Source organism: Artemia sp. Qi Xiang Cuo, chromosome 17 (assembly GCF_049724085.1).
Source record: "Artemia sp. Qi Xiang Cuo chromosome 17, ASM4972408v1, whole genome shotgun sequence".
In the NCBI taxonomy this organism is placed as follows: Eukaryota; Metazoa; Arthropoda; class Branchiopoda; order Anostraca; family Artemiidae; genus Artemia; species Artemia sp. Qi Xiang Cuo.
In genome coordinates, this window is record NC_142810.1 from 56,631,650 (window position 1) to 56,657,807 (window position 26,158).

General features: G+C 34.4%; 1 protein-coding gene across 1 annotated transcript in view; it reads left to right on the forward strand.

The window, feature by feature from the left end:
- Window positions 1–26,158, forward strand: part of LOC148942392 (merlin-like) — a 150,556-nt gene that overhangs the window by 88,365 nt on the left and 36,033 nt on the right. Inside the window, 2 exon segments of the mRNA XM_089103541.1 lie at window positions 11,258–11,387; window positions 17,650–17,781. Of these exon segments, the coding sequence (XP_088959667.1) occupies window positions 11,258–11,387; window positions 17,650–17,781 (262 nt within the window).

The window sequence follows — 26,158 nt, forward strand, 5'->3', positions numbered from 1 at the left end:
ACGCATGGATGATAGACTTATCTATCAACAAGTGAAATGACCTCATTTTTATACAATGCCAAAAAAGGCTTATGCCATATTTGCCTCTCACCCGGACTATCTGTGTTGGCAGTGGCGGATCCACGGGGGGTGAGTGGGGGTGCCCCCCTAGCTTAGCCAAAAGTAGTGTAATTTACTTAATTAACTCAAGTTTGCGTTAATTAAACTTGCTTCTAACGCAAGTTTATCGATTCAACCTATTTTGCACCCCCCCCTAAAATTTTATTTTATTAGATCAATCTATTTTGCGCCCCCCTAAAAAAAATCCTGTTTCCCCCCCTCCCCCTGTGTGTTGGCTTTTTCTAGAATTAGCCATGGCTTGATGTCCGCTACTACTTGATTCTAATTCTAAATTAACGGACTCGGTCCGTTTTGCGTTTTTCCTTCCTGAAGTTGGTTAATTAACTTGTTTTTTGCTTATGGTATTTGATGTTATTTTAATGTTGTTTTTTCTTTCTTTTCATTTAATTTTTTTCGTCCTTGGACTCCTCATTTCCGTTTCCTCTGTGTCGGTAATAAAATATACTACTAATGCTGCAATAGTTAACTCAGTAGATAGTAACTATGCAGTTGTACATAAGAGACTGTAACTATTGTACATAGTACATAGTATATAGACTGTAACAATAATGTACATAGTAACTATTGTAAATATCTCCCATTCGTACGCAGTTGTATATAAGAGAGTTGAGAGGCTCCGTTTAAATATAAAGGTTAGTGAAGTCTGCGACGCTTTCTTGCATTAGTGAAATGGTTGCGTTTTTCCCGTTTTTGTATGTTTCTCATTTTGTTGTTTTGCATGTATTTTGTTTTTTTCTGTTATATTTATACCTTTATTTTGTTTTTCTTTATGTTATTTGTTACATTCGCTTCCGAGCGATTAGTGCGCTGAACTTGAAATCCTGAGAACAGGTGTTGAAGTCCTTGCGTCACTGTTTATATGGTTTGAAACGGGGGTCAATGGTGTAAGCTCAGCCAGAGTCGACCCAGCTCTAAATGGGTACCTGAAGATATCTGGGGAGGGGAGGGGAACGACAAGTGTCAGATAACTTGCCCCAAACCATGCATTACACTCTTGGCCGAACGCAGTAAATTAGGAGACGTTACCTGCGGAACGCCAACCATTGGTCAGCATGCGATTTTTTTTTTTTTTTTTTTTTTTTTTTTTTTTTTTAAGCAGTGGTTCATAACCGATTTTGAGCCGTGTCCCACATAGGCATTTCTAAAATCCTGACGCCTCCTCGTTATATTACGCGTATTTACCTGAAGAAAGCCTAAATCGTCATTATCTTTTTTCGAGTCGTCGTCTAGGCATATATTATGCTAATGTTTTGTATAATATACTAATTATCCTAATTTTGTTCTATATTCAACACTTTTTATACAGTACTTGAGGTCATTCAATGCTATCATATATCTTTTTACTCTTTAAGTGCATATGAGGAACAAATAATAGTTCCAAATAGGGATGTATTCTTTTATTAGACAGTGAAACAAATATATACAGAAGCCCTAGATATTTCGATAACATAGTCATCATCATCAGTAGAGAAACTAACGTATTAAAGTTAAAACAAACTATAGATAGATAGATAGATATTTATTGCAAAACAAAAGACTGAACAAAATAATAACCTCCGGTTCAGAGCTTGTTTCCGGTCCATTGACTTAAGTTGTTCATGAACTGTCTTCACGACTTATTTGTTTTGCCATAGAAACAACAGTGTGGTCTTGGAAAAAATACCAACGTCCTATTAAGTGCAAATGAATTTGACGTCATACACATGAAACTTTTTTTTCAAAATTAAGGCTCTGAAGTATGGTCAGCCGAAGGGCGCACATCATGCACATGGCCCACCAAAATATTGCCACGCCCCTCGGGTGGGGCCTGTTACCCCCGTCGGGAATCACCTGTAACCCCGTCGGGAATCACCTGTTACCCCCGTTGGGAATCACGTTGGGAATCACCCGTTACCCTCGTTGGGAATCACGGCTCTAAAGCCGTTGTATCTTTAATTAGGACTAATACGATTGGTGACTGCAGAAAATTTTAGAAGAAGTAAAAGAAAAAAGATGTAAAGAAGAAGTAAAAGAAAGAGAAGTAAAAGTAAAAGAATCCTAAATTAGAGAAAACGGTAACCCCCTTGCCTGATCAAGTCCAAAACATAATTTGCACTTTACTGAAAAAAATACAAATGAATGTGCATTGTCAGTTTAATATACATATGCTGATGTTTATTGCTTAAAATGTTATCAATATTTTATTTATTAATAAAAGTGAAGACATTTAAATTTTTTCAGTAAAGCGTAATTTATGTTCTGGCCTTGGGAAGGCATAGGGGTTTTGAGCCCAACTTATGGTAATTTCTGCTCGTTTTGAGTTTTACTCGGTTACTTATTGTGATTTCTGTTCGTTTTGGGTTTCATTTATATATCAATTCTGATTTGTGGTAGTTTTACGCTTGGTATATTATTTTATTTTATTTTTTCTCATTTCTGGTTTAATGGAGTTCTTTACTTTTTTTGATAAACTTATTTCGTGGAATTTTTTTTTTCAATTAATTTCTGTTCGTTTTATATTGACATAGTTTTTTCGGATAAGAGTAAAACAACAGTTCAAATCTTCCAGGTTTTTCGTTAAGAATTTATAGTTTGGCCTGCTATTTGTATGCTGGAGAAAATTTTTCAACAATTTTTAAGAACATAGACCCTTTTAAAAATCTGGACACAAATAGTAGTGTTTAATTTAATTTTACGCAATAGTATAAAACTAGTTTTATAAAATTTTAAAGAAATTTATCTATGCTCTTTGACAGCTTGGATGCACTTACACTTTTTTTATTTAGTTAAATTTTAAGAGTAGAAATAGTAATAAAAGTAGCCCCGAAAGTTTGAATATAGTACCCTCAGTCGTTCTTTGGATACTGCTGAGATGCCTTATTGGCTATCAGCATACACGCGGTGCTTTTTATTTAATCTTAAGGCAACATTTAGTTTTTAAACATAATTGGTAAATTGCATAAACTGTGTGGGGTTGACCTACGCAATAGGCCTAGATATACATTTACAAGTCCAACTATGCTGAACAAAATGGCTATCTTAAATTTTGATTGGAAATGTTTGGAAAATTATGAGCTAAAGAGGAAGGCTGATTGCCCTCCAATCACTTTTGACTCTTAAAAAGGGTACTAGAACTTTGAATTTCCAATCAAATTAGCTCCTTTAAAATATCAATGATATTAATTGTTATGATAGAACAGCGCTGCCTATGATATCGCTTATATACCCTTTTAATACTTGCATGCTTATAGTTTTTTCGTTTATTGAAACTCCCCCTGAAAGTTTCAACTTAATGCCCTTAGTTACAGCAATCGTAGAAGTAGTATCAAAATAATACACACAGTGTCTTCTGGCTAGTTCAAAATCAGTCACAACTTACCCTGAAAAAGGTCTATCTTAATAATGTGAGCCTTTATTGTGATATTACTTTTTCACCCTATTGACAATTTTCGTGATCTTATTTAGCTTTGATTAAACTTAGCATCCGCCTAAACTCATTGAAAGCTTCACCTTATTACCCTTAGCTTGTGTAGTAGCAATAGCTGTAGTAGCAATAGTGGCATTAGTAGCAGTATGCACATAACACCTTTTTGGAGTAGAAGTTGTAGGAGTAGAAGCATTAGTATTATGATCAAATATTGTCTTTCGGTTAGTTCAGCATCCCCCACAACAAGCGTTGTAAGTTTTAATTTCACACACGAAACTGTTCTAAGATAGTCCTGATATGCCCTTTTGACAACCTGCATACGGATGGCAGGTTGTCATCCGTACAACAGAAATTTTCAGAAATATTTTCTGAAAATTTTACCTTCATACCCATAGATATAATTGTAATAGTAGTCACAGCAGTAGTATAACTACTCAATACAATTAGCCATTGCTATAATATTGTCGATTTGCTCTTTTGATAACTTGTATATTCATATAATTCTTGAAATTGTATCTTAATACTCTTAACCTTACAAGTAGTTGCGATAGAAGTAGTAATTGGAGCACTTTAATTATTACTTTAAGTATATACCCCTTTAAGTATTCTCTGAGAGTTCCAACTTAATACACAAATCAATTCTTAAGATACGCTATTTTGACAATCTAAATGCACATAGTCTCTTTTGTTAGTTTGAATTTGCCATCAATATTCTCTCAAACTTTACCTTCATAGACTTAGCCTTAATAGTACTATTATCACAGTAGTTTCGTAGTAGTACAAGTAGTTGCAGTGTTAGTGTTGTATTAGTATTAGTAGTAGCAGATATATTAATAGCGGCAGTAGCATGTGCATATTGCCTTTTGGTCAGTTGAACATCGCTTTTCTTATGCCCTGGAAGTTTCACCTTGACATGTTTAGTCATCCCAAAAATATTGTTGATGTTTGCTTTTGACGCCCTTTTCATCTTAATACTCTAAGCCTTATAAGTTGTTGTAATCGAAGTAGTAGTTGGAGTAGTTTAATAGCAGTAGTAGCATAAGGGAAAGTAGCAGTGGCGTTAGTGTTAGTAGTGACATGCATATATTACCTTTTTGTCAATTGATCTCCCCCTTTAAGTATTCTCTGAAAGTTTAAACTTAATGCCCAAACCCATTCTTGAGATACGCCCTTTTGATAATATGAATGAGTATAGTGAATTTTCATTTAGTTCAAATTCCCCCTCAATATTCTGCCAAATTTTCACCTTCATACGCGTAACCTTAATTGTACTAGTATCATAGTAGTAGCAGTAATAGTAGCAGTAGAAGTAATACTGCATAATTATTAGTAGTAACAGTAGTAGCAGCAGTATTAATAGTAGTAATAACAGGTCCATTTTGTCTTTCGGTCAACTGACCATCCCACTCATAATGCCCCTGAAATTTCCTCTTGATATGATAAGCCGTTCCAAAAATATTGCTGATACGCCAATATCAGCAATCTGTATACACATAGTATGTTTTGATTTAGTTGAACTTTCCCTTCGACGTTTCCGTAGACATTTTTTTCAATGTCCTCAGCATTAATAATACTCGCTACAGAATTAGTAGTTTCAGCGGTAGTAGTGGTAGTAGTAATAGTACTTGTGGTGGCAGTAGAAGCAGCAGTAGTTGTAGAAGTAGTAGCGTACAAATATTGCCCTTTTGGACAACTGATCATCTCCCTTATCATTTCCTGAAAATTCCAAATAAATATACTCAGTCATTCCTGAGTTACACTCTTTTGACGACCCATATACACATAACATTTTATGATTTAGTTCAACAGTCACCTCAACCTTCCCTGTAAGACTCATCTTAATGCCCTTCGAATTTTGGGAATGTAGAAGTCAAAGATGCATACCTTTTCTCAACAACATGAACAAATTGCATAACTTGCAGCCCTTGCCCTGAGGCCTTGGGGGGAGGGGTTGACATCTCCAAACGCATAATTACTGAACCTTCTAACACTGCTGAAAAAATTGATTTCTCAAAACTTTGTTTGGTTGTTTGTTTTGAAAATGATGGGCATGGGGGGGGGCGGGGGGTCTCATAAATCACTTTGATGCTTAAAAAGGGCACAATAACTTTCAATTTAAAATCAAATAAGACCCATCTAAATTTAATACGACCACCCATTCCATAAAAACCTTATATGCACCCAGGGCATAACTTGAAGCCCTTGCCCCAAGGCCCTGGGGGATTGTGTCAACCATGGAGGCATCATTATATGTCCTTTGGACCATTTTAAACAAAATTGCCATCGCACAATTTCAATTAGACACATTTGGTGAAAATAGGGGTAGTTGGGGGTGGGAGGCTGGTTGAGCTCCATCTCTATTGACTCTTAAAAGGGAACTAGAACTTCCAATTCCAACCAAATGAGCCACCTCTAAGGTTAATACAACCATCTCTTTCATAAGAACCTTAAATGCCCCAGGGACATAACCTACAACCCTCGCCCTCAATCTCTGGCGGTTTGTATCAACCTCAAAAGCCTTGTTATATGATCTTTGGACTATTTTGAATAAAAGGACTGTCTCAAAATATCTATTGGATGCATCTCGGGTTTGTGTGTGTTTGTGTCTGTTTGTGTGTGTGTGGGGGGGGGGGGTACCTGCACTCTGACCACTTTGACTCTTAAAAAGGGCTCTAGAACTTCTGATTACCAATCCAATGAGTCCCTTTCAAAGCATTTAGGACCACCCTTTCTATAAGAACCTTATATGCCCCCAGGGCATAACTTACAACTATTGCCCTCAGAGCTGTAAGGGGGGGGGTGTTTTCCTCACAGACGTAATTTCTGGATCCTTCAACTACGATGAACAAACTTATTATTTCCAAAATTTGGTTGAAGGTGCTAAGGGAAATGATGAGCATGTAGGGGGGGGGGGGCTGGTTGGTCTCAAATCACTTTGACTCTTAAAAGCCCCATCTGAAGTTTATACGACAGCCCATACCGTAAAAGCCTTATATGCCGTCACGACATAACTTACAATCCTACCCCCAGGGTGCTGGGGGGCTGTGTGAACCTTAGGGGCATTATTATATGTTCTTTGGACTATTTTATACAAAATCGCTATCTCATAATTTCAATCAGATACGCTTGGTGAAAATAGGGGTTTTAGGGGGGGGGGGCTAAATGCCCTCTATCTATTTTGACGCTTAAAAAGAAACTAGAACTTCCAATTTTCAACCAAATCTGAAGCCCCAACTGAAGTTTATACGACCAAACATTCCATAAAAACCTAATTCCCGGTGCATGACTTTCAACCATTGCCCCCAGGCTCTTGGGGTTTGTTTCAAAGCCAACAGCCTTGTTCTATGATTAGACTATTTTGAATAAAATGGCTCTCTAAAAATTTCTATTAGATACACTTTGGGAAAATACGACGTATGTGTGTGTAGGGGGGGGGGGTGTAGATGCCCTTCGATCGCTTTGACTCTTAACAAGGACACTGAGAGTTCTGATTGCCAGTCCAATGAGCCCCCTGCGACGTTTATATGATCACGCTTTCTATAAAAACCTTATATGCCCCCAAGGCATAAGTTACAACCCTTGCCTTGAGGGCTGGGGTGAGATTTGTCATCCTCAAAGACATAATTTCCGGACCTTTCAACTACGATGAACAAAATGACTATCTCATAATTTTGATTGGAAGTGTTGGGGAAATGATGGACATGGGGGGCATCTGCCCTCCGAATTACTTTTGACTAATAAAAAGGGCACTAGTCCTCTCAATTTCCAGTTGAATGAACCTTTTTTGAAGTTTCTACGACAACGCTTTCTTTCAAAATCTTATATGCCCCAGGGTGTAACTTACAACCTTTGCCCTGAGGGCTGTGGGGGGGGGGAGCTGTCAACCTCAAAGACATAATTTCCAGAACTTTCAACTACGTTGAACAAAATGGCTATCTAAAAATTTTGATTGGATGTGTTTGGGGAAATAGTGGGTGTGGGAGGGGCTTTAGTTGCCCTCCAATCGCGTTCGACTATTAAAAAAGGCACTAGCCCTTTCAATTTCCAATCGAATGAGCCTTTTTTTAAGTTTCTACGATTACTCCTTCGATACGAAGTGCCCGGGTCTAAGAAAAACAAATAAATAGATATTATATTGTGCCAACATCGTTCTTTACTTAGGCAGTGCTATTGCGCTGCCTATGATTGTGTATTTACACCCTTCACTTTTTTTTCAGAAACCTTGTAACGTTGCTAAGTCCATGTTAAAAAAAATATTACAATATTTTTAATATTATATTATTTTAAATATTAATATTATATCAAGTATTATATTATATAAATATAATTTATTCGAATAAAAATAACTAATTTTTATGTTAGTGAAACAGATAATAAATTAAGCAAGTTTCTCTTAATTGTTACTTTCAGAAAAGTTAAAACATGAATGCAAGTCAAACCTCTCTATAACCTTATTATAACATAGGAGGCATTTTTTGCTTCACAGTCGATTGATAAATCAGTTTGTATGTTGTATATTAAAAATAAAATATAATATCCATAGATTTGTTATTATTGCTGCTGTATCAATCAGTAGAAGTATGTTCAATACCATGTCTATAGAATATCATGCGATGCTTTTACTTGAACATAAGACGCCCCCCCTCCTCCGTGTCCAAATATACACTTAAAAACATCTATCATATAGGATGATAAAATAAAAGTTCAAAATAAGGATAAAATCCTTTTTAATAGACAGTGTATAGAAATTCACAAAAAATACCAGACATTTCGGTCACTGTATATGTGACCGAAATATCTGGGTCTTTTTTTTTTAGTTTTCTATACACTGTCTATTAAAAAGGATTTTATCCCTATTTTGAACTTTTATTTTATCGTCATGGAAAGGCAGTGTGGTCTCCGAAATTATCTACATCATCTACGATTTGGTGGGGGATTTTTATGCATGATAAAACTCAGAATAAGACCAAATAAAACATTAATAAAAAAACGGCATTAACATCAGAACACTAAACACCAAATACTGCTACAAATTTTAATAATAATGAAAAAGACAAAACATGAAAAAGACAATACAAAAATTTAGATAAATCTTCTAAAATTACTAAAGTCGTACATACGACTCCCGATAATTTTGCTATCATTTGATAGCTGAAATTCAGATTTGTCCATCTACCGAATTTCATTTTTGAAATCTGTTATGAATTTTTGAGATTGAAAAATACGTCAAGAAGACATGGAAAACATGCGAAAGTATGAAAAATTTCCTATCTTTGAGGAAGTTTATCTCAGTTAGTAAGAAAAACTTTAATATAATAATTCTCACTCGGTAAAGAAATAGATCTTAAACGAATTTGCCAAATGATTCAAATATCTTCTTTTGGCGCACGATACATTTGTCGACATGGTATAAAGTGCCATGTTTCTGTGAGTACATGAGGTAATTTAAGGCACTTAAGGTACTTTAAAATATTTTAAAGTAGGCTACCATTTAAGAAATCCTATATCATTTTCACTGTCCTTGGTACTTTAAGTTACTTTACAAGTACTTTTAGGTGCTTTAAAGTATCAGTCAAAACAATCACATCTGTTTTTCACTGTCTTTGGTACTATAAGGTACTTCATAAGTATTTAAGGTACTTTCAAGTACCGTTCAAAACAATCATATTTCATTTTCACTGTCCTTGGTACTTTAAGTTACTTTACAAGTACTTTTAGGTGCTTTAAAATATCAATAAAAACAATCACATCTGTTTTTCACTGTCTTTGGTACTATTAGGTACTTCATAAGTATTTAAGGTACTTTCAAGTACCGTTCAAAACAATCATATTTAATTTTCACTGTCCTTGGTACTTTAAGTTACTTTACAAGTACTTTTAAATGTTTTAAAGTATCAATCAAAACAATCACATCTGTCTTTCACTGTCTTTGGTATTATAAGGTGCTTCATAAGTATTTAAGGTACTTTCAAGTACCGTTCAAAACAATCATATTTCATTTTCACTGTCCTTGGTACTTTAAGTTACTTTACAAGTACTTTTAGGTGCTTTAAAATATCAATAAAAACAATCACATCTGTTTTTCACTGTCTTTGGTACTATTAGGTACTTCATAAGTATTTAAGGTACTTTCAAGTACCGTTCAAAACAATCATATTTAATTTTCACTGTCCTTGGTACTTTAAGTTACTTTACAAGTACTTTTAAATGTTTTAAAGTATCAATCAAAACAATCACATCTGTTTTTCACTGTCTTTGGTACTATAAAGTACTTCATAAGTATTTAAGGTACTTTCAAGTACCGTTCAAAACAATCATATTTCATTTTCACTGTCATTGGTACTTTAAGTTACTTTACAAGTACTTTTAGGTGCTTTAAAGTATCAGTCAAAACAATCACATCTGTTTTTCACTGTCTTTGGTACTATAAGGTACTTCATAAGTATTTAAGGTACTTTCAAGTACCGTTCAAAACAATCATATTTCATTTTCACTGTCCTTGGTACTTTAAGTTACTTTACAAGTACTTTTAGGTGCTTTAAAATATCAATCAAAACAACCACATCTGTTTTTCACTGTCTTTGGTACTATAAGGTACTTCATAAGTATTTAAGGTTCAAAACAATCATATTTCATTTTCACTGTCCTTGGTACTTTAAGTTACTTTACAAGTACTTTTAGGTGCTTTAAAATAACAATTAAAACAATCACATCTGGTTTTCACTGTCTTTGGTACTATAAGGTACTTCATAAGTATTTAAGGTACTTTCAAGTACCGTTCAACACAATCATATTTAATTTTCACTGTCCTTGGTACTTTAAAATACTTTACAAGTACTTTTAGGTGTTTTAAAGTATCAATCAAAACAATCACATCTGTTTTTCACTGTCTTTGGTACTATAAAGTACTTCATAAGTATTTAAGGTACTTTCAAGTACCGTTCAAAACAATCATATTTCATTTTCACTGTCATTTGTACTTTAAGTTACTTTACAAGTACTTTTAGGTGCTTTAAAGTATCAATCAAAACAATCACATCTGTTTTTCACTGTCTTTGGTACTATAAGGTACTTCATAAGTATTTAAGGTACTTTCAAGTACCGTTCAAAACAATCATATTTCATTTTCACTGTCCTTGGTACTTTAAGTTACTTTACAAGTACTTTTAGGTGCTTTAAAATATCAATCAAAACAGTCACATCTGTTTTTCACTGTCTTTGGTACTATAAGGTACTTCATAAGTATTTAAGGTACTTTCAAGTACCGTTCATAACAATCATATTTCATTTTCACTGTCCTTTGTAATTTAAGTTACTTTACAAGTACTTTTAGGTGCTTTAAAGTACTTTAAAGTGTTTAAATACCATTCAAAACAATTATATTTCATTTTCACTGTCCATGGCACTATAAAAGTTTAAATATGGCGCAGGCCTAGGCGCTTTATCACTAGCTTCATTAATAATGTTCAGACTTCGTAGTCCAAAGATATAAAATTTTAATTTAACCATATTTTTCACCAGATTTATCGCTTATGTTACTTATAAAAAGGAAAAAAAGTAGTCTCAGAAACAGCCTCTAGAAGCTTCTGTATTGGTAGGAAAGGTATTGGCGTGTATTGGGAAATTTTAATGAAAAGATGTATGGAATTCGTGAACTTGCGTCATATTTTATTTAATTTTTTTGGTAAAAGGGGTAAAATAATAATGAGTGTCCCTGTTTTGTATTTAAAGGCGCCAGATGGAGAGGACGAAACTTCTGAAGGAGAAACAGTTAAGGGAAGCAGCAGAACGGGAAAAAATGTCCTTGGAGCAACGGCTTTCTCAGTATCAAGAAGAAATGAGGCTGGCCAATGAAGCTCTCGTATGAAACCTGTTTCCTCCTCTCTTGTTTCTTTTCTATATTCGTTTCAGTTTTTTTTTTTTTTTTTTTTTTTTTTTTTTTTTTTTTTTTTTTTTTTTGATAGCCGAAAACAAAACGGTTCAGTTTAACATAGACAGTAAAAAGTTAGTTAATAAGATAAGATAGTTGAAGAGGGAAGTTGGTAAAATAAGAGGAAGTACATACGAAGGAAAAGAAGATGAAAATAAGATAGTTGGAAGAAAGTTGAAAAGAGAGAAAAAGTTAGGTGACATAGATAGGGAATTCTGAAAAACTCCCCGTCCATTTTCACAGATTGTTGATTTTAGAACTAAAAAATATCGCAAACTAGTGAGAATGTGTCCTATAAGTTTTTCTATCACTATGGCTGTTGACAAGACCGCGATAGGGGGAGGGTTCCAGGGTTTGATCCCCTCCCCCCCGCCAAAATAAAACTGTTTGACTCCTAAAAACGTAGCAAAAATACATATAAACTAATTGCTGGTACATGTTTTTTTTATTTTGTTCCCCCAAAAAGACCCCCCCCCCCAGCGGAACAAAAATCATGGATTTGCCCTTGACTGTTGCTGTTAAAAATTGCAATATCTTGAATCTTTCACGATGTGTTGTAAAAAGAGTGATTAATGCTAGATCCCTCACTTTGGGTTGTAGTTTTCCAAGATAAGTAATTCGGATGGACCAATTTTGAGGAGTATGTAAATTTCCTTGTAAAAGCTGATACAAATTATCAAAACTAAAGTTAGTTTGTTTGTATAAAGAAAAATTATTTTGGATAGAATCAACAACTGCTGAAATATTTCAGTAAACCCTCAATTCAGGACTTAGTTCGTGATGCTATTGAAAAATACTAAATTAAATCCATATTGGGATATTGGTGTGTTTAAGTATGTAAAAAGACTCATTTGTATAAAAAGAAAAATAGTATTTTTAGATTAGCTTAAAAACTGCTGAAATATTTAAATAAAAACACAATACAGGACTTGGTTCAAGATGGCATTCAAAAGCAATGAATTCAAGCTATGTTGTGGTAATGATATGTTAAAAATATGAAACTTGGGTTTTGGTTATTTTAATATAAAATTTTGAAGTTATTTCAATTCAATTTGATTTTAATTATATTAGTTTTAATATTTAATTATATATGAATTTTATTATTATATAATTTTAGTAATTTTATTATATTCTTATTATGATAAAAAGTCTGCTTAACCTAGCTTCAATAAGTTGGTGCTGGGCTGTAGCCCATTTGTGCTTCGCCATCAATAAAAAAAAAAAAATTTTTATTTTATATCATCGAAATGAATTCTGTTCTTTATCAGAAAACAGTTGTGAAGCAGCTAGAGAAAAAACAACTAATTCTCTCTCAAGTCTTAGTGGTAAAGCAGTTGGCTGACTCTTAACTCTGTATTGACTCAAGGGTATACCCTAAAATTGACGATTAGAGGTAAAATGCCTAGAGTGTGTTCAGGCCCTGAACTACGGTAGTTTACTTCAGTTGACTCAACTAAAGTCTAGTCCATCGTATTTCTAGCTGTAGTTCCGACAAGCTTGATTCTTTCTGGAGGTTTAGTTGTGAAGCACTTGGCCGACACTTAACTCTATATTGTCTCAAGAGTATACCCTAAAATTGACGATTAGAAGTAGAATGCCTAGAGTGCGTTCAGACCCTGAACTGTGATAGTTTACTACAGTTGACTTGACTAAAGTCTAGTCTACCGTATTGCTGGTTGTAGTTCCGACAAGATTGATCCTTTCTGAAGGTTTAATGGTAAAGTACGTGACTGACTCTTACCACTATATTGTCTGAAGAATATCTCCAAAAATTAATGATTACGTCTAATATACCTTGGCTGTACTTGAACCCTTAACTACGGTAATTAACTACAATCAACTCGACTACTGTCGTGTCAACCATATTCCTGACAAATCTAAGAGAACAAAGTTTCTTCCTTTGACAGTATGGCAATTAGTTTGAATAACAAAAACACTGTCATTTTCCAAGAACTGTGAATGCAAAATCTAAAAATAGGTTCATTGGCAGTCAAGGCAAATAATTTCATGGCTCTGTGACCACTCCACTGCTGCAGTCATTGCTTCAAGATGTATTACAATAAAACCAAAAATTATCTTGCAGAGATTTGCCCTCATTATCCCTAGTTATATTCTTATAATTCTATAATTCTATTGCTTTATAATTCTATTATTTTATCATTCTACTGCCTTAGCCTACACGTCCATAAATCTATTGCCTTATAACTCTATAATTTTATTGCCTTATAATCCCATAATTCTATAATTTTATTATTCTACTGCCTTAGCCTAAACTTCTATAAATCTATTGCCTTATCACTCTCTAATTATATTGCCTTGTAATTCTATAATCCTATTGCTCTATAATTCCATTACTATTGCCTCATAATTCAGTAAATCTATTGCACTATAATTCTATAGTTCTATTGCCTTATAATTCTATAATTCTATTATTCTACAGCCTTAGCCTACACCTCTTAAATCTATTGCCTTATGACTCTATAATTCTATTGCTTTACAATTCTGTTATTCTATTGCCTTATTGTTCTGTAAATTTATTGCCATATAATTCTATAATTCTATTGCCTTATAATTCCATAATTCTATTGCTTTATAATTCTATAATTTTATTATTATACTGCCTTACCCTACACTTCTATATATCTATTGCCATATAATTCTATTATTCTATTACCTTATAATTCCATAATTCTATTGCTTTATAATTTTATAATTTTATTTTTCTACTGCCTTAGCCTACACTTCTATAAATCCATTGCCTTATAACTCTATAATTCTATTGCCTTATAATACTATAATTCTATTGCTTTATAATTCCATTATTCTATTGCCTTATAGTAATGTAAATCTATTGCCTGATAATTCTATAATTTTAATATTCTACTGCCTTAATTTACACTTCTATAAATCCATTGCCTTATAACCCTGTACTTCTATTGCCTTATAATTCCGTAATTTTATTACTTTATAATTCTATTGTTCTATTGTCTTATGTAAATCTATTAATCTATTGCCTTGTGTAAATCTGTAAACCCATTGCCGTATAACTCTATAATTCTATTGCCTTATAATTCCACAGTTTTATTGCTTTATAATCCTATTATTCTATTGCCTTATAATTCTGTAAATCTGTTGCCATATAATTCTATAAATCTATTGCTTTATAGTTTCATTATTCTATTGCTTTATAATTCTATAATTTTATTATTCTACTGCCTTAGCCTACACTTGTGTAAATCCATTGTCTTATAACTCTATAATTCTATTGCCTTATAACTCCATAATTCTATTACTTTATAATTCCATTATTCTATTGTCTTATAATTCTCTAAATCTATTGCCCTATAATTCTATAATTCTACTGCCTTATAATTCCATAATTCTATAGTTTATAATTCTATAGTTCTATTATTCTATTGCCTTATAATTCTGTAAATGTATTGCCTTATATTATAATTCTGCAATTCTATTGCCTTATGATTCTATACCTGTTGCCCCAAAAACTGTCAAAAGAGTCTAAATTGAGTCATTTTCAAATATTATAAGGATCACATGTGGAATTCTCAAGATTCTTAAGCGACTATTCACAGACGTTAGAAGCCCGTTGACTTTTGAATTAAAGTAATGCTGATTGGGTTCATCTATCCATCCATCCATCCTAGGACAGAACTAAGGTAGATAGCCATGATATAAAGCTAATTCAAATAGTCCATGAGTTTCTATGAGCCATTTGAAGACAATTGGAGAACCCAAATAAAAGGTTTTCAAAGATTTATAATTGACCATGTCCACAATGACGTTTATGATTTTGACCATTAGCACTCCACCTAATCGTGCTATTCTATTACTGTAAGAAAAAAAAAAGCAAGATTGATAAGCGACTATTCACCAACGTTAGAAAAATGTCAAATAGATTCAACCCGAATAAAACAAACTGTATTAACTAATTCTTTTGCCGGTTGTTTCCAAAATGCCTATGATGATGCGAGAATTAAAGACCCCAAAAGCAGCAATTCTCACTAAATGATGTATGCGCCAAAGTTTCTCCCACTGTGCCACTTCTCGAGCAAGGCTTGTCTGAAACTGAAAGGTGGCCTAAATAAGACAGAAAAGTTGAAAATAACTTTATGTTTTTTGTTTTGTTATATTTTTGGTTCTTAAAATAATCATTCCGTGTTCTTTTTCGGCCTATATCTTTTTTTCCTACTGTTTTCTTGCTTTCTGCTTTTTTTCTTACCTATTAAAATGCTCTTATTCTTTTCTTGCTTTCTGATATCTTCCTTGCCCTTTGAAATACTCTTCAGTCTACCTGGCTGAAGGCTTTAACCTAACTGGCTTTATCATTTTTATAGTTTTTAAATTAGTCATTTCGTGTTCTTTTTCGGCCAATATCTTCTTTTTTCCCTACTCTTTTCTTGCTTTCTGCTATTTTTCTGACCTTTGAAATACTTTTCAGCCTACCTGGCTTTATAATTTTCTTCATTCTTCAATTAATCATTTCGTGTTCTTTTTCGGCCATCATTCTCTTTTTTCCTACTTTTTTCTTGCTTTCTGCTATTTTTCTTACCTTTTGAAATACTTTTCAGCCTACCTGGCTTTATTATTTTCTTCATTCTTCAAATAATCATTTCGTGTTCTTTTTCGGCCATTATGTTGTTTTTTTCCTACTCTTTTCTTGCTTTCTGCTATTTTTCTTAGCATTTGAAATACTCTTGAGCCTACCTGGCACTAAAATGAAGTTATGAATATTTTTAACCGTTCTGTCTTATTGGGCCACCTTGTAGGGCCACCTTGGGCTACCGTTTCGCTGCTAAATCTTGCTCCTAAGTCTTGTTAAAATAGAGCTCACCACTTAAAAATACATTTTTAAAACATCAAGAGCTAAGTATAGCTTCAAGTTAAACTTTTAAAGAAAATTAAGAGTTTTATTTTTGATTACTGCGCCATATTCACTTCTTCATCCTCATTTTGTCATTTTGAAATTTTGAAAATCGCAGTTTCTCTTTCTCGTGTATTGGCAATAGCGACAATATTTCAGATTTCACAAGCCTACACAAAAAGCTTTCTGTAGATGCATTTTGAAATATTGGCCCTGACCATGGTCTTTTACAGTTCTTTTCTTAGTTTAATTTAGTTGCTAGTGTTTATTGAGTTCTTTTTTGTTTTTCTTTTTTGTTATTATGTTTATGCTCCACTTGTACTACTTGTTGTCTTGTAGTTGTGGGTAATAAATGACTGATTGATTGATTGATTGATTTATATTCAGGCATCACATAGATATCAAGTATATTAGATCGTGCTACTACCGTTTTTCAAATGTCTCCTTTGGCTCTCACCCCAGACCAAAACTCGTTTGTGTCCAATCGTTATAATATAATCGATCCATGTACTATCGTTCCAGCAATTATTGTGAATTTAATTATAAACTGTCACTGGAATGGAGCTATATCTTGCAGCAGTAAGATTAGAAAGTACATGTTTGTGTTTATACTCGGTGTCATAGAAGTCTTTTATTCTGGTTTTCTATTATTTTGTTTTCTTTTATGAATATTGTTAACCCTTTAGTCCTCTTTTGATTGAGTACCACATGGGCTACCTTTTAGAACCATGGTCGATGGTAAATCTTTTTCTCAAGTCTTGTTAAAATAAAGCCCACCTTGATTTAAAACACATTTTCAAAACATCAAGAGCTAAGTATAGTTTCAAGTGAAATTCTTGAAAATATGTTTGTTTTACTTTGACATAGTTTTTAGTTTCCAGTATTCTTTTTTTTAATACCTCTGTGCTATATTCGCTTCTTCAACCTCGATTTTTCATTTTAACATATTGAAAGTTGCGGTTTCTTTTTCAGAGATTGACAGTCGTGATAATGTTTTCATGTGGGCATAGTCCATTATTCTACGTATTGAATAAGTCAAGCATATATGATGTTTTTCTGTTGTTTACGATTTTTTTTTTCTTTTACCAATTACAAACAACAAAAGCACGAAGAACAGTGGAGACAGTGGACAGTGGAGTGGAGATTTAAGACAGTGGAGGTTTACAAAAAAGATTTCCATGTTGTTCTTCGTGCTTTTGTTGTTTGCTATGGAAAGGCAGTGTGGTCTTCGTGGCTATTTTCTTTTACCAATTGTCTTGTTTTGCATGAGTCTTTATCAAAATATTTAAACATTTATGTTATTTATTATTTCAGCGACGTTCAGAAGAGACTGCCGATCTTTTGAATGCCAAAGTTCGTGTAACAGAAGAAGAGGCAGCACTCCTTCAACAGAAAGCCATTGAAGCTGAGGAGGAATTAAACCGCCTTCGTATTCAAGCAATGAAGGTAATTTTGTATTTATTATCACCTTTGTTGTCAAATACTGTTTTTCACCGTACTGCTTTTTTCCTCAGTGGTGGGCTGTAAAACATACAACCAGCACATATCAGAACAATTAGAACATCAGAACAAACAGTGCAGAACATAAAGCGAAATATGCGGTGGGCTATAAACATAAAGCGAACATAAAGCGGTGGGCTATAAAACATGCAATCAGAATATAAAGTGAAATATGCGGTCGGTTTTAAACATTAAGCGAATATAAAGTGACTGAGCTATAAAACATACAATCAGAACAATTTGAACATCAGAACATACAGTGCAGAACATAAAGTGAAATATGCGGTGGTCTATAAACATAAAACGAACATAAAGCGGTGGGCTATAAAACATGCAATCAGAATATAAAGTGAAATATGCGGTGGGCTATAAACATAAAGCGAATATAAAGCGGTGAGCTATAAAACTTGCAATCAGAACATACAGTGCAGAACATAAACTGAAATATGCGGTGGGCTATAAACATAAAGCGAACATAAAGCGGTGGGCCTTAAAACATGCAATCAGAATATAAAGTGAAATATGCGGTGGGCTTTAAACATTAAGCGAATATGAAGCGGTGGGCTATAAAACGTTCAGTCAGAACAATCAGAACATACTGCTCAGAACATAAAGCGAAATATGCGTTGAACTATAAACATAAAGTGAGAATAAAGCGGTGGGCTATAAAATATGAAATCAGAACATAAAGCGAAATATGTGGTGGGCTATAAACATAAAGCGAATATAAAGTGATGGGCTATAAAACATACAATCAGCAACATATCAGAATAATCAGAACATACAGTGCAGAACATAAAGCGAAATTATAAACAAGTGAATAGAGTTCGCAGAATTATTGGAACTCTGCCAATAATATCTTAAGTCATTATGATGAAAAAACTATTTATTTCGCTTAGTAAAATTACTAAGAAAGCTTGAATTACTTAACTCAGGATTACTTAACTTAGAATTACTTAACATAGAAAAACTAAGAATTACTTAACACATATTAAGTCTAAGCAGATTCAATTTTGAAAACGAAAATGATTCTAGCTTATCCGTTTGTAGCCAAATTGCGGGATGGCTGGGAGAAAGTGCATCTCTGTACCACGATTTTTTTTTATCCTTTGGGGGGGGGGATGAATCTATATAAGAATAAGAAACCTATAAAAAAAGAACTACCAAGGTATTTTTGGTGGATGGAGATTGAGTGACAATTGTTATTAGCAAACGAAGTTTATGAAATTACTAAGGTTTAGGAGGAATTCAACCGCCTCATTTTTATAACACGCTATCTTTTGCTGAAAAAAAGTTTGGTTGCGCATGATGTCGGGTGTGGGTGGGTATGCGCACTACCTACCCTAACTTAAGTTTCTAATTTTAGTTGTTGGTAGGAGTAGAGTGACATTGCAATTTCTGTTGTTTTTTTGTTTTTGTTTTTTTATATTATGACCTTATTCAAATGGTTTTGAAAGGACTTAGAGACGCCGGCCCTCTAAATAAGCAATAAGCATTAGTACTTCCAAAAGATTGTTGCCAAAACTGCAAATGAAATATACTATTTTAGGATTTGATTTGGCTATTGAAATTTATTAAAGTTCCAGGAATAATGGAAATGAAATCAAATTTCTTGACTTGGTTAAACGAAACTTACACGACCAGATAAATCTTAAATAATTTGAAAAATTGACATTTTAATTTAAAAAAAAAAACCTCTAATATGCAGTTATTTAGTTTTTAGTAGCAGAGGGTGTCATATTTAAAAAACGAAACAAGGGTTAAACATCGTCATAAAAATGTCGTCATAAAAATAAGCCAAAAATATTGGTACGATAGTAAACGGCAAAATATTACGATCTATATAAAGCAATATATAGCTTGCAATATTTAATCAGCTATATAAATGTATTAGGGTAGCAGGAACAGTTGAAATGAAATTTTATATTTTGAATTGTCTAAAGTGAACTTACACAGCCATGTACTACTACTAACAGCTCACCGCAGCACCAAGCCGCCTGAGGCCAACACAGCTACGCACGCTCCTCCTCCATCTCAATCTATTCAAAGCCTCCCTCTTTACACCCTCCCAGGAAGTTCCCATTTCCTTTAAATCTTTCTTTATGACATCCTCCTACCCTACTCGAGGACGACCTGCTTTCCGTTTACCCCTAGGCCGTTGGCCGAAAAGGACAGTCTTCGGCAATCTGTCATCCTTCATCCGCACAACGGGCCCTATCCATCTTAACCTTTCTTTCATTATAGCCCTAGAAAGTGGGATTGAACCACATTTTTCGTACAGCCTACTGTCTGAAATACGGTCAGTCGGCCCAGAACAATCCGTAGGCAATTTCTCTGGAAAAAATCTAGCAAATCCTCATCCGCTTTTCGGAGTGCCCATGCTTCAGAGCCATATTTGACCACTCACAAAACAAATCTTCCTTCACATCCAAAGTATCACAAACTTTTTTATGTTCCTCTATATCTTTTCCTGCAACTCTATCTTGGTTTAGCATATTCTCAGAATGTTCTGCCCATCTCTCTTTAACTCTTTCCTTGTCACTAATTGATAGAAGACCATCGCCAAGTGCTGAAAACCATGTTGTGACCAAGATGGGTCCAGGATTGCTCAAAGCCTCCATTCAACTGGAGGTCCCAGGGACTTCTTGCTGTCCGGTTCTAAACCGGCTTAAGCAGTTCGGTGTAGACTTGAGAAGATACGTAATCCCCGTCCTGCACTGATATCCGGGATCATTGCTGTTCCTGAGGCCAAAATAATGTCAATGATTTGAAGAACATGAAAATTGGAACTTGGAATGTTACGATGTTAAAAAGTAACTATCGTATCGACATTTTGACTGACGAATTCAGACGATTCGAAATGGACTTATTAGGAGTTTCAGAAACTAATATCCCAGGGATAGAAAGCATGAAATTAGGTGATATAAAATTTGTTTACTCATGCAGGAAGGATGGGCTGCATAGACAGGGAGTAGGGCTCATGATGAATAAGGAAGCTGCTAAGTTTTCTTTAGGCTGGAAGGTATTAATAATAGAATACTAATTGCTCATTTTATGACGAAAAAGTTCACGGTATAAGTTATAGTAGTATATGCCCCTGTAGAACCGACTGAAGGAGATACTAGTGACTCAGATAAATTTTACTTACAGTTACAGGAGCAAATAGACAGGATTTCAGGTAGAAATATGATACTTTTACTAGGAGACTTTAACGCCCAGGTTGGTAGAAATAAGGATAGATGGTATCCTAGCCTAGGAAAATTTGGTGTAGGAAAAGAAAACAATAATGGCTACAGACTTTTACAATTTTGTAGGTATAACAATCTAGTTGTAACCAATACGGTTTTTGGTCATAAAATGGCCCATAAGTTAACATTGTATTCATGTCATGGAAAGACAGCAAACCTTATTGATTATGTTATAGTAAACCGAAAACTGGCAGGATTAATACAAGATACTAGGGTATATAGGAGTGCTGTTATATATGTTAAAAGTAAAGATCACCATCTAGTAGATTCTAAAATTAATTTTAAGCTGAAATCTCAGAAGGGTAACTACCTCCCTGGAAGTTATGATGTTGGTAGAGTCTAGGATGACAATTTGAGAGAAACTTTCCAGGAACAGTTGAATACTAAACTTCAGAGTTTAAAATTTGACAATGTGAAAGATGGTTGGAATAATTTTAGAAAAACAATTTGTGAAATTGATGACGGTGTCTTAGGGAATAAAGTTAAGACTGCAGATAGGAGAATGTTAGTGGAAAATCTTTATGTTTAATAGAGAAGAGAAGGGGCTTGTGCAAGAATTATCTGATTGATAGATCGCATGAAAACAAAAGGAATGTAAAGAAAGTGGGGGAAGCATTAAAATATGAACTAAGGAGGTGTGAAATAGAGGCCATGGGTATAATTACCGAGGATCTTGAAGATGCAGCTAGACGACATTATAGTAAAATATTGTACTGGCATGTTAATAAATTGAGAGGGAGTAGTCAATCCGGACGTGTCCCAGTTAAGGATAGAAACAGGGCTCTTTTATCGACAGGAGTCGAAATCCTGCACAGACAGTCTCAAGCCTAATACCTCCTGCTCATTATATATTCATGCCTACAAACATCATGCTACTACGAGGAGGCAGCCCATAGTAGATAAATTAGCTAGGAAGAGATTTTTCAGCCCGAAAACGCAGGGCAAAACAGACCAAGCCCAGAAGAATTATCCATTAATCAGAATCCCGTGTGAATGCTGTGTCGTTTACTAGGCTATAATGTCCTCGAGGGGTGCCACTCCTCAAGTGGGGATAGTGTTGACCGCAAGGTCCCCAGTCTTGCATATACCCCGAAAGGGCATATATATATATATATATATATAGTACCGGGAGCCCGGCACGCGGCAGGCTTCTATTTGTAGATTCTCACTGTCGCTTGTCTTCTAAAAGCAGACAATTTGAGCCTTTTCTTGATGTCATGACGTCCAAATGGACCTTAAATTAGAAGTGGTTCCTTTGTAAAATTACATCTTTTTCATTGAACCTTTAAATTTTGCCTCGACTTGTATTTTGTCATTATGGAAGACATATCGCCGAACGTTTGTTTCTTTTAATTGTTGAGGTGATGGGACAAAAACTTCTTTTTCTTCCGACGATTTATCTAGTCCATATTTTTGATTTTCAAAGGTATGGTAGGCATTGATGACCTTATCCATGTCAAAATCCAAAACCCAATCATCATCGCTATCATTTTCAATTTGTTTGGTTCATTACAGGCTTATCTTTCATCATTATGAAATACATATTTAATCCAACATTATTTACCTTAATCCATGTGTATTCTTCAGTAAAAACCAATTAGCCATCTTTTTACTCAGGGCCGTTCAAAGATGGCAAGCTGCCCTGGGCACCGTGGTTAAGGAGGGGTGGCTGTAGCTTGGGGTTGCCCACTTTGATTAAGTTTTTCACTTTGATTTGTTTTTTTTTTTGCTTTTATTTGAGTCTGAAGGGGGGGGGGGGCTGTACTTCATTTTGCCTCCTAGCACCACCTACACTAGCAATGACTCGGTTCACTCTATTTGTTGCTGTGCACTAGAGTCGAGCTGTTTTATCAGAGCTCTTAATTCGTTCTTTGAATTCTTTTAATTCCACGCATTCGAATATCAAACTTTTCAAGTTCAAATTTTTAAAGTGGGCAAGGTCGTATCCAGGGGTGGGGGTATATTTGTCCGTTGGTCTCCCCCCCCCCCCGAAGTGTTTCTCCGGCTCGTAAATACGTAACAAAAATGAATATATACCAACTTTTGATGCGTTTTTTAAAGTTTTTTGTACCCCCCCCCCCCCCCCGAAAAATTCCTGGATACATCCTTGAATGTCAGATTTCATTTTTTTTTTTTCTTGCGATGTTTCAGCAATTTCTCTCTATAGTTTGAAGGTCTATTGGGAAGAAGTGAGATACTGCTGTTTGCAAATTAGTTTGGATGAGCGATTCAGTTTCCTCGCCTCGATGAATAAAATGACAAAAATTACATTCATTGTTTGATCAGGATTGCATTTAAACATTTATCCTTTAAATATACATACGGTACTTCGAAATAATATTGAAAGCTGTTAACCAGTGATGATTATGATAAAATTGGGAGTCTAATAAGACCTGAGGGCAACATTGAATTGGAATATGGTCAATTTGATACCAATTAAGCGGGTAATTTTCTTAATAAAAACAATAAATCACAATTGAGTCTTGCTTGCTTAATTTACGTAATGATAGTCCTAAGTAAGGTCGGTAAAAAAAAATAGGTTTAACTTTTAATAAAGATTGCTTGACGTACACATACTAAAATTCAGGAGTCCCATCGCCATTGCCCCAATTGCCAGTACACACACTGGTGATTTGAAAATTTTATTTCTATGCAGTGTAGTTTATATTCATCCCAAATTAGAGGTCATCGACGTGCCAAACAATGGCAAAAAAAACTACCAAAGAACCATAGAAATATTCCAAAATTGACAAAGCGAAATAAAATTAGGTCCTTGCGAAATAGCGCTATCTATTACTTAATTATTAGTTTTATCATAGATGCCCTTTCGGAAATGCTGAACTTCGTTTCTGAAAAGAAAAACATTCGAATCGTTTTAATAGAAAATAAGCGCTTGCCAGTGGTACGTAGAAAATTGATCAGATATTCCGCAGGGAAATGGAACCCTTCCAGAAAAGGGTCCATTACCTTCAACCCGATTATGAACTTTGAAAGGGTGTTTGGGTCTCGCCGTTTTGGGAGACTTATGTTTTTACATATTATACCTCTTTGATTAAAGTGTTTTTACCTGTAAACTTGGTCGTGACGGAATGTGTGGCAGTGGTGGGTCCGTGGCGTAAAAAATGGTACTGGAATGGGCATAGTTAACCTCTGATCACCTTTGGCTGCACAAAAACTACGGATTTTCACTCAAATGCTCTTATAAGATACTGCAACCCCTAAGTCAATATGAACGTCTCAACTAAAAATGGCATTATCGAAATTGGGAATTATCGAAAAAGAATTATTGTTTTTGTTAACTAAAAACTTAAAAATAACTCAACAATGCTATTGAAATGTTTTACTTTGATGCAAAACTTTGGAATTGATTTGAAAGAAAATTAAGTTTCATGCTGATTTGACAATCAATTTTTTTTCTATATTTATCTATGTATTTTTTTATCTATGTATTTTTTTTTCTATGTTAATCAATTTTTTTCCATGTATATGATGGAAACCTATCCCCTCAAATTTGATTTGATTTCGTTACTTCTTTTCTCTGTTCACTATGAATGTAGATTGCCAAACTTATGTTGTGTTCCAAAGTTCATTTATCCTCAATTAATAATATTTTTTTTTGCAAACATAAGATAATTGTTTCTTTAATTATTAAGATAATCAATTGTTTTTACTATTTTAGATAATTAATTGTATTCAACTGGGCCTATTGGGGAAAATTTCAGATGATCATAAAATAGAATGCAATCAATTGCAAAGGGCTATGAAAAAGTTCGGAGATATTGAATGTCGGGTTGGATTGGAAAAGCTCGGGAAGGAATTTAAGATTATTCCTATCAACCCAAAGGAGGTATCTCTCAGGTTACTACTGGTGGGCCAGCTGTTATCCCTTTACCGAGGCCTTGCCTTTCCAGTCTTCACTCTCATCTTCAATTGAAATCGCTGTTTATTTTTCTTTTGATTATCCCGTGGGATGGGACTCATAATGAACAAATTAATTATTCGTTTGAACTTTTAGCTATTTTCCTTGTACGTTTATCGTTTTCACTGGCCTTTCTATTTTCGGCCATGGATTATTTCAAATTATGCCCAGGGGCAACTCGTTTTTAATTGAGATATCGTGTTGCTTTCACTGTTGGAAATTAAGCGGCCAGTTCAGCCAATTTTTCTTGAGGGCTGGCATCATCGAATGTGCCAAAACCTGATTCTACGCTTCTCACAAACGTAAATTTGTGAGAGCGAGAAATTTAATTGAATCATGCTTAGCACTATTTTCTCAATTACATTTGCGTAGGTTTGCCTATAATATAATTTTCAATTACAAGTTACAGTCTCGTTGCCAAGCCAGTAATTTTACATTAAGTTATTTTTTGGGATAAAATCTATTTTTGTCTGTCTGGACGTAGCCATTGATAGTTAATGGTATTAAAAAAATGTTTGATTCTGAAGCTTTTATTTATAGGAATGGCCAGGGTCGATCTAGGATCCACTCCTACACCAAGTTCTTTGTACAAAAGTAGGGATTTTGTTTGTTTTCAGGGTTTGTAGATGCATGTTTTGTTGGACTTGACCTTTGGGAGATTAAAAGCGAGTTATTTTCTCCAATCGTGTAAAACTATTTTCCCCGAACCCAGGCAGGGTAGGAAAAATTCGTGAGAAACTTTACCCTCCAAAGAGATAACTAGAGATATTAGTGGTGACACAGGCTGTGGCGCCCTTAGCCCATAGTTTGGCACTTATAATAGTTAGATTACGTTACCATACTCTAACAAAACCGCCAGCGGTACTGGTATGGCGTTAGAGATCAAAGAGATGTAGCCTATAGGATACAATATCAAATAGCTGGTAGCCCCAAGGTATCCAGCACGAACAATAACTGATAGTCAGACCAACATAAAGCTTTATTTGTTTCCCGTCTTTTTCAGATTTTTTCCATTATCTCAATTGGATGATATCCCCCTCCCCCCATTTTCCCAATCCCATCTATTTATCCAATCTCAATTTTATAAAAAAAAAAAAAAATATTGGATATTCTGCATCGTGTATTCTACCTATAGAGGTCCTACCTATAGGTAGAC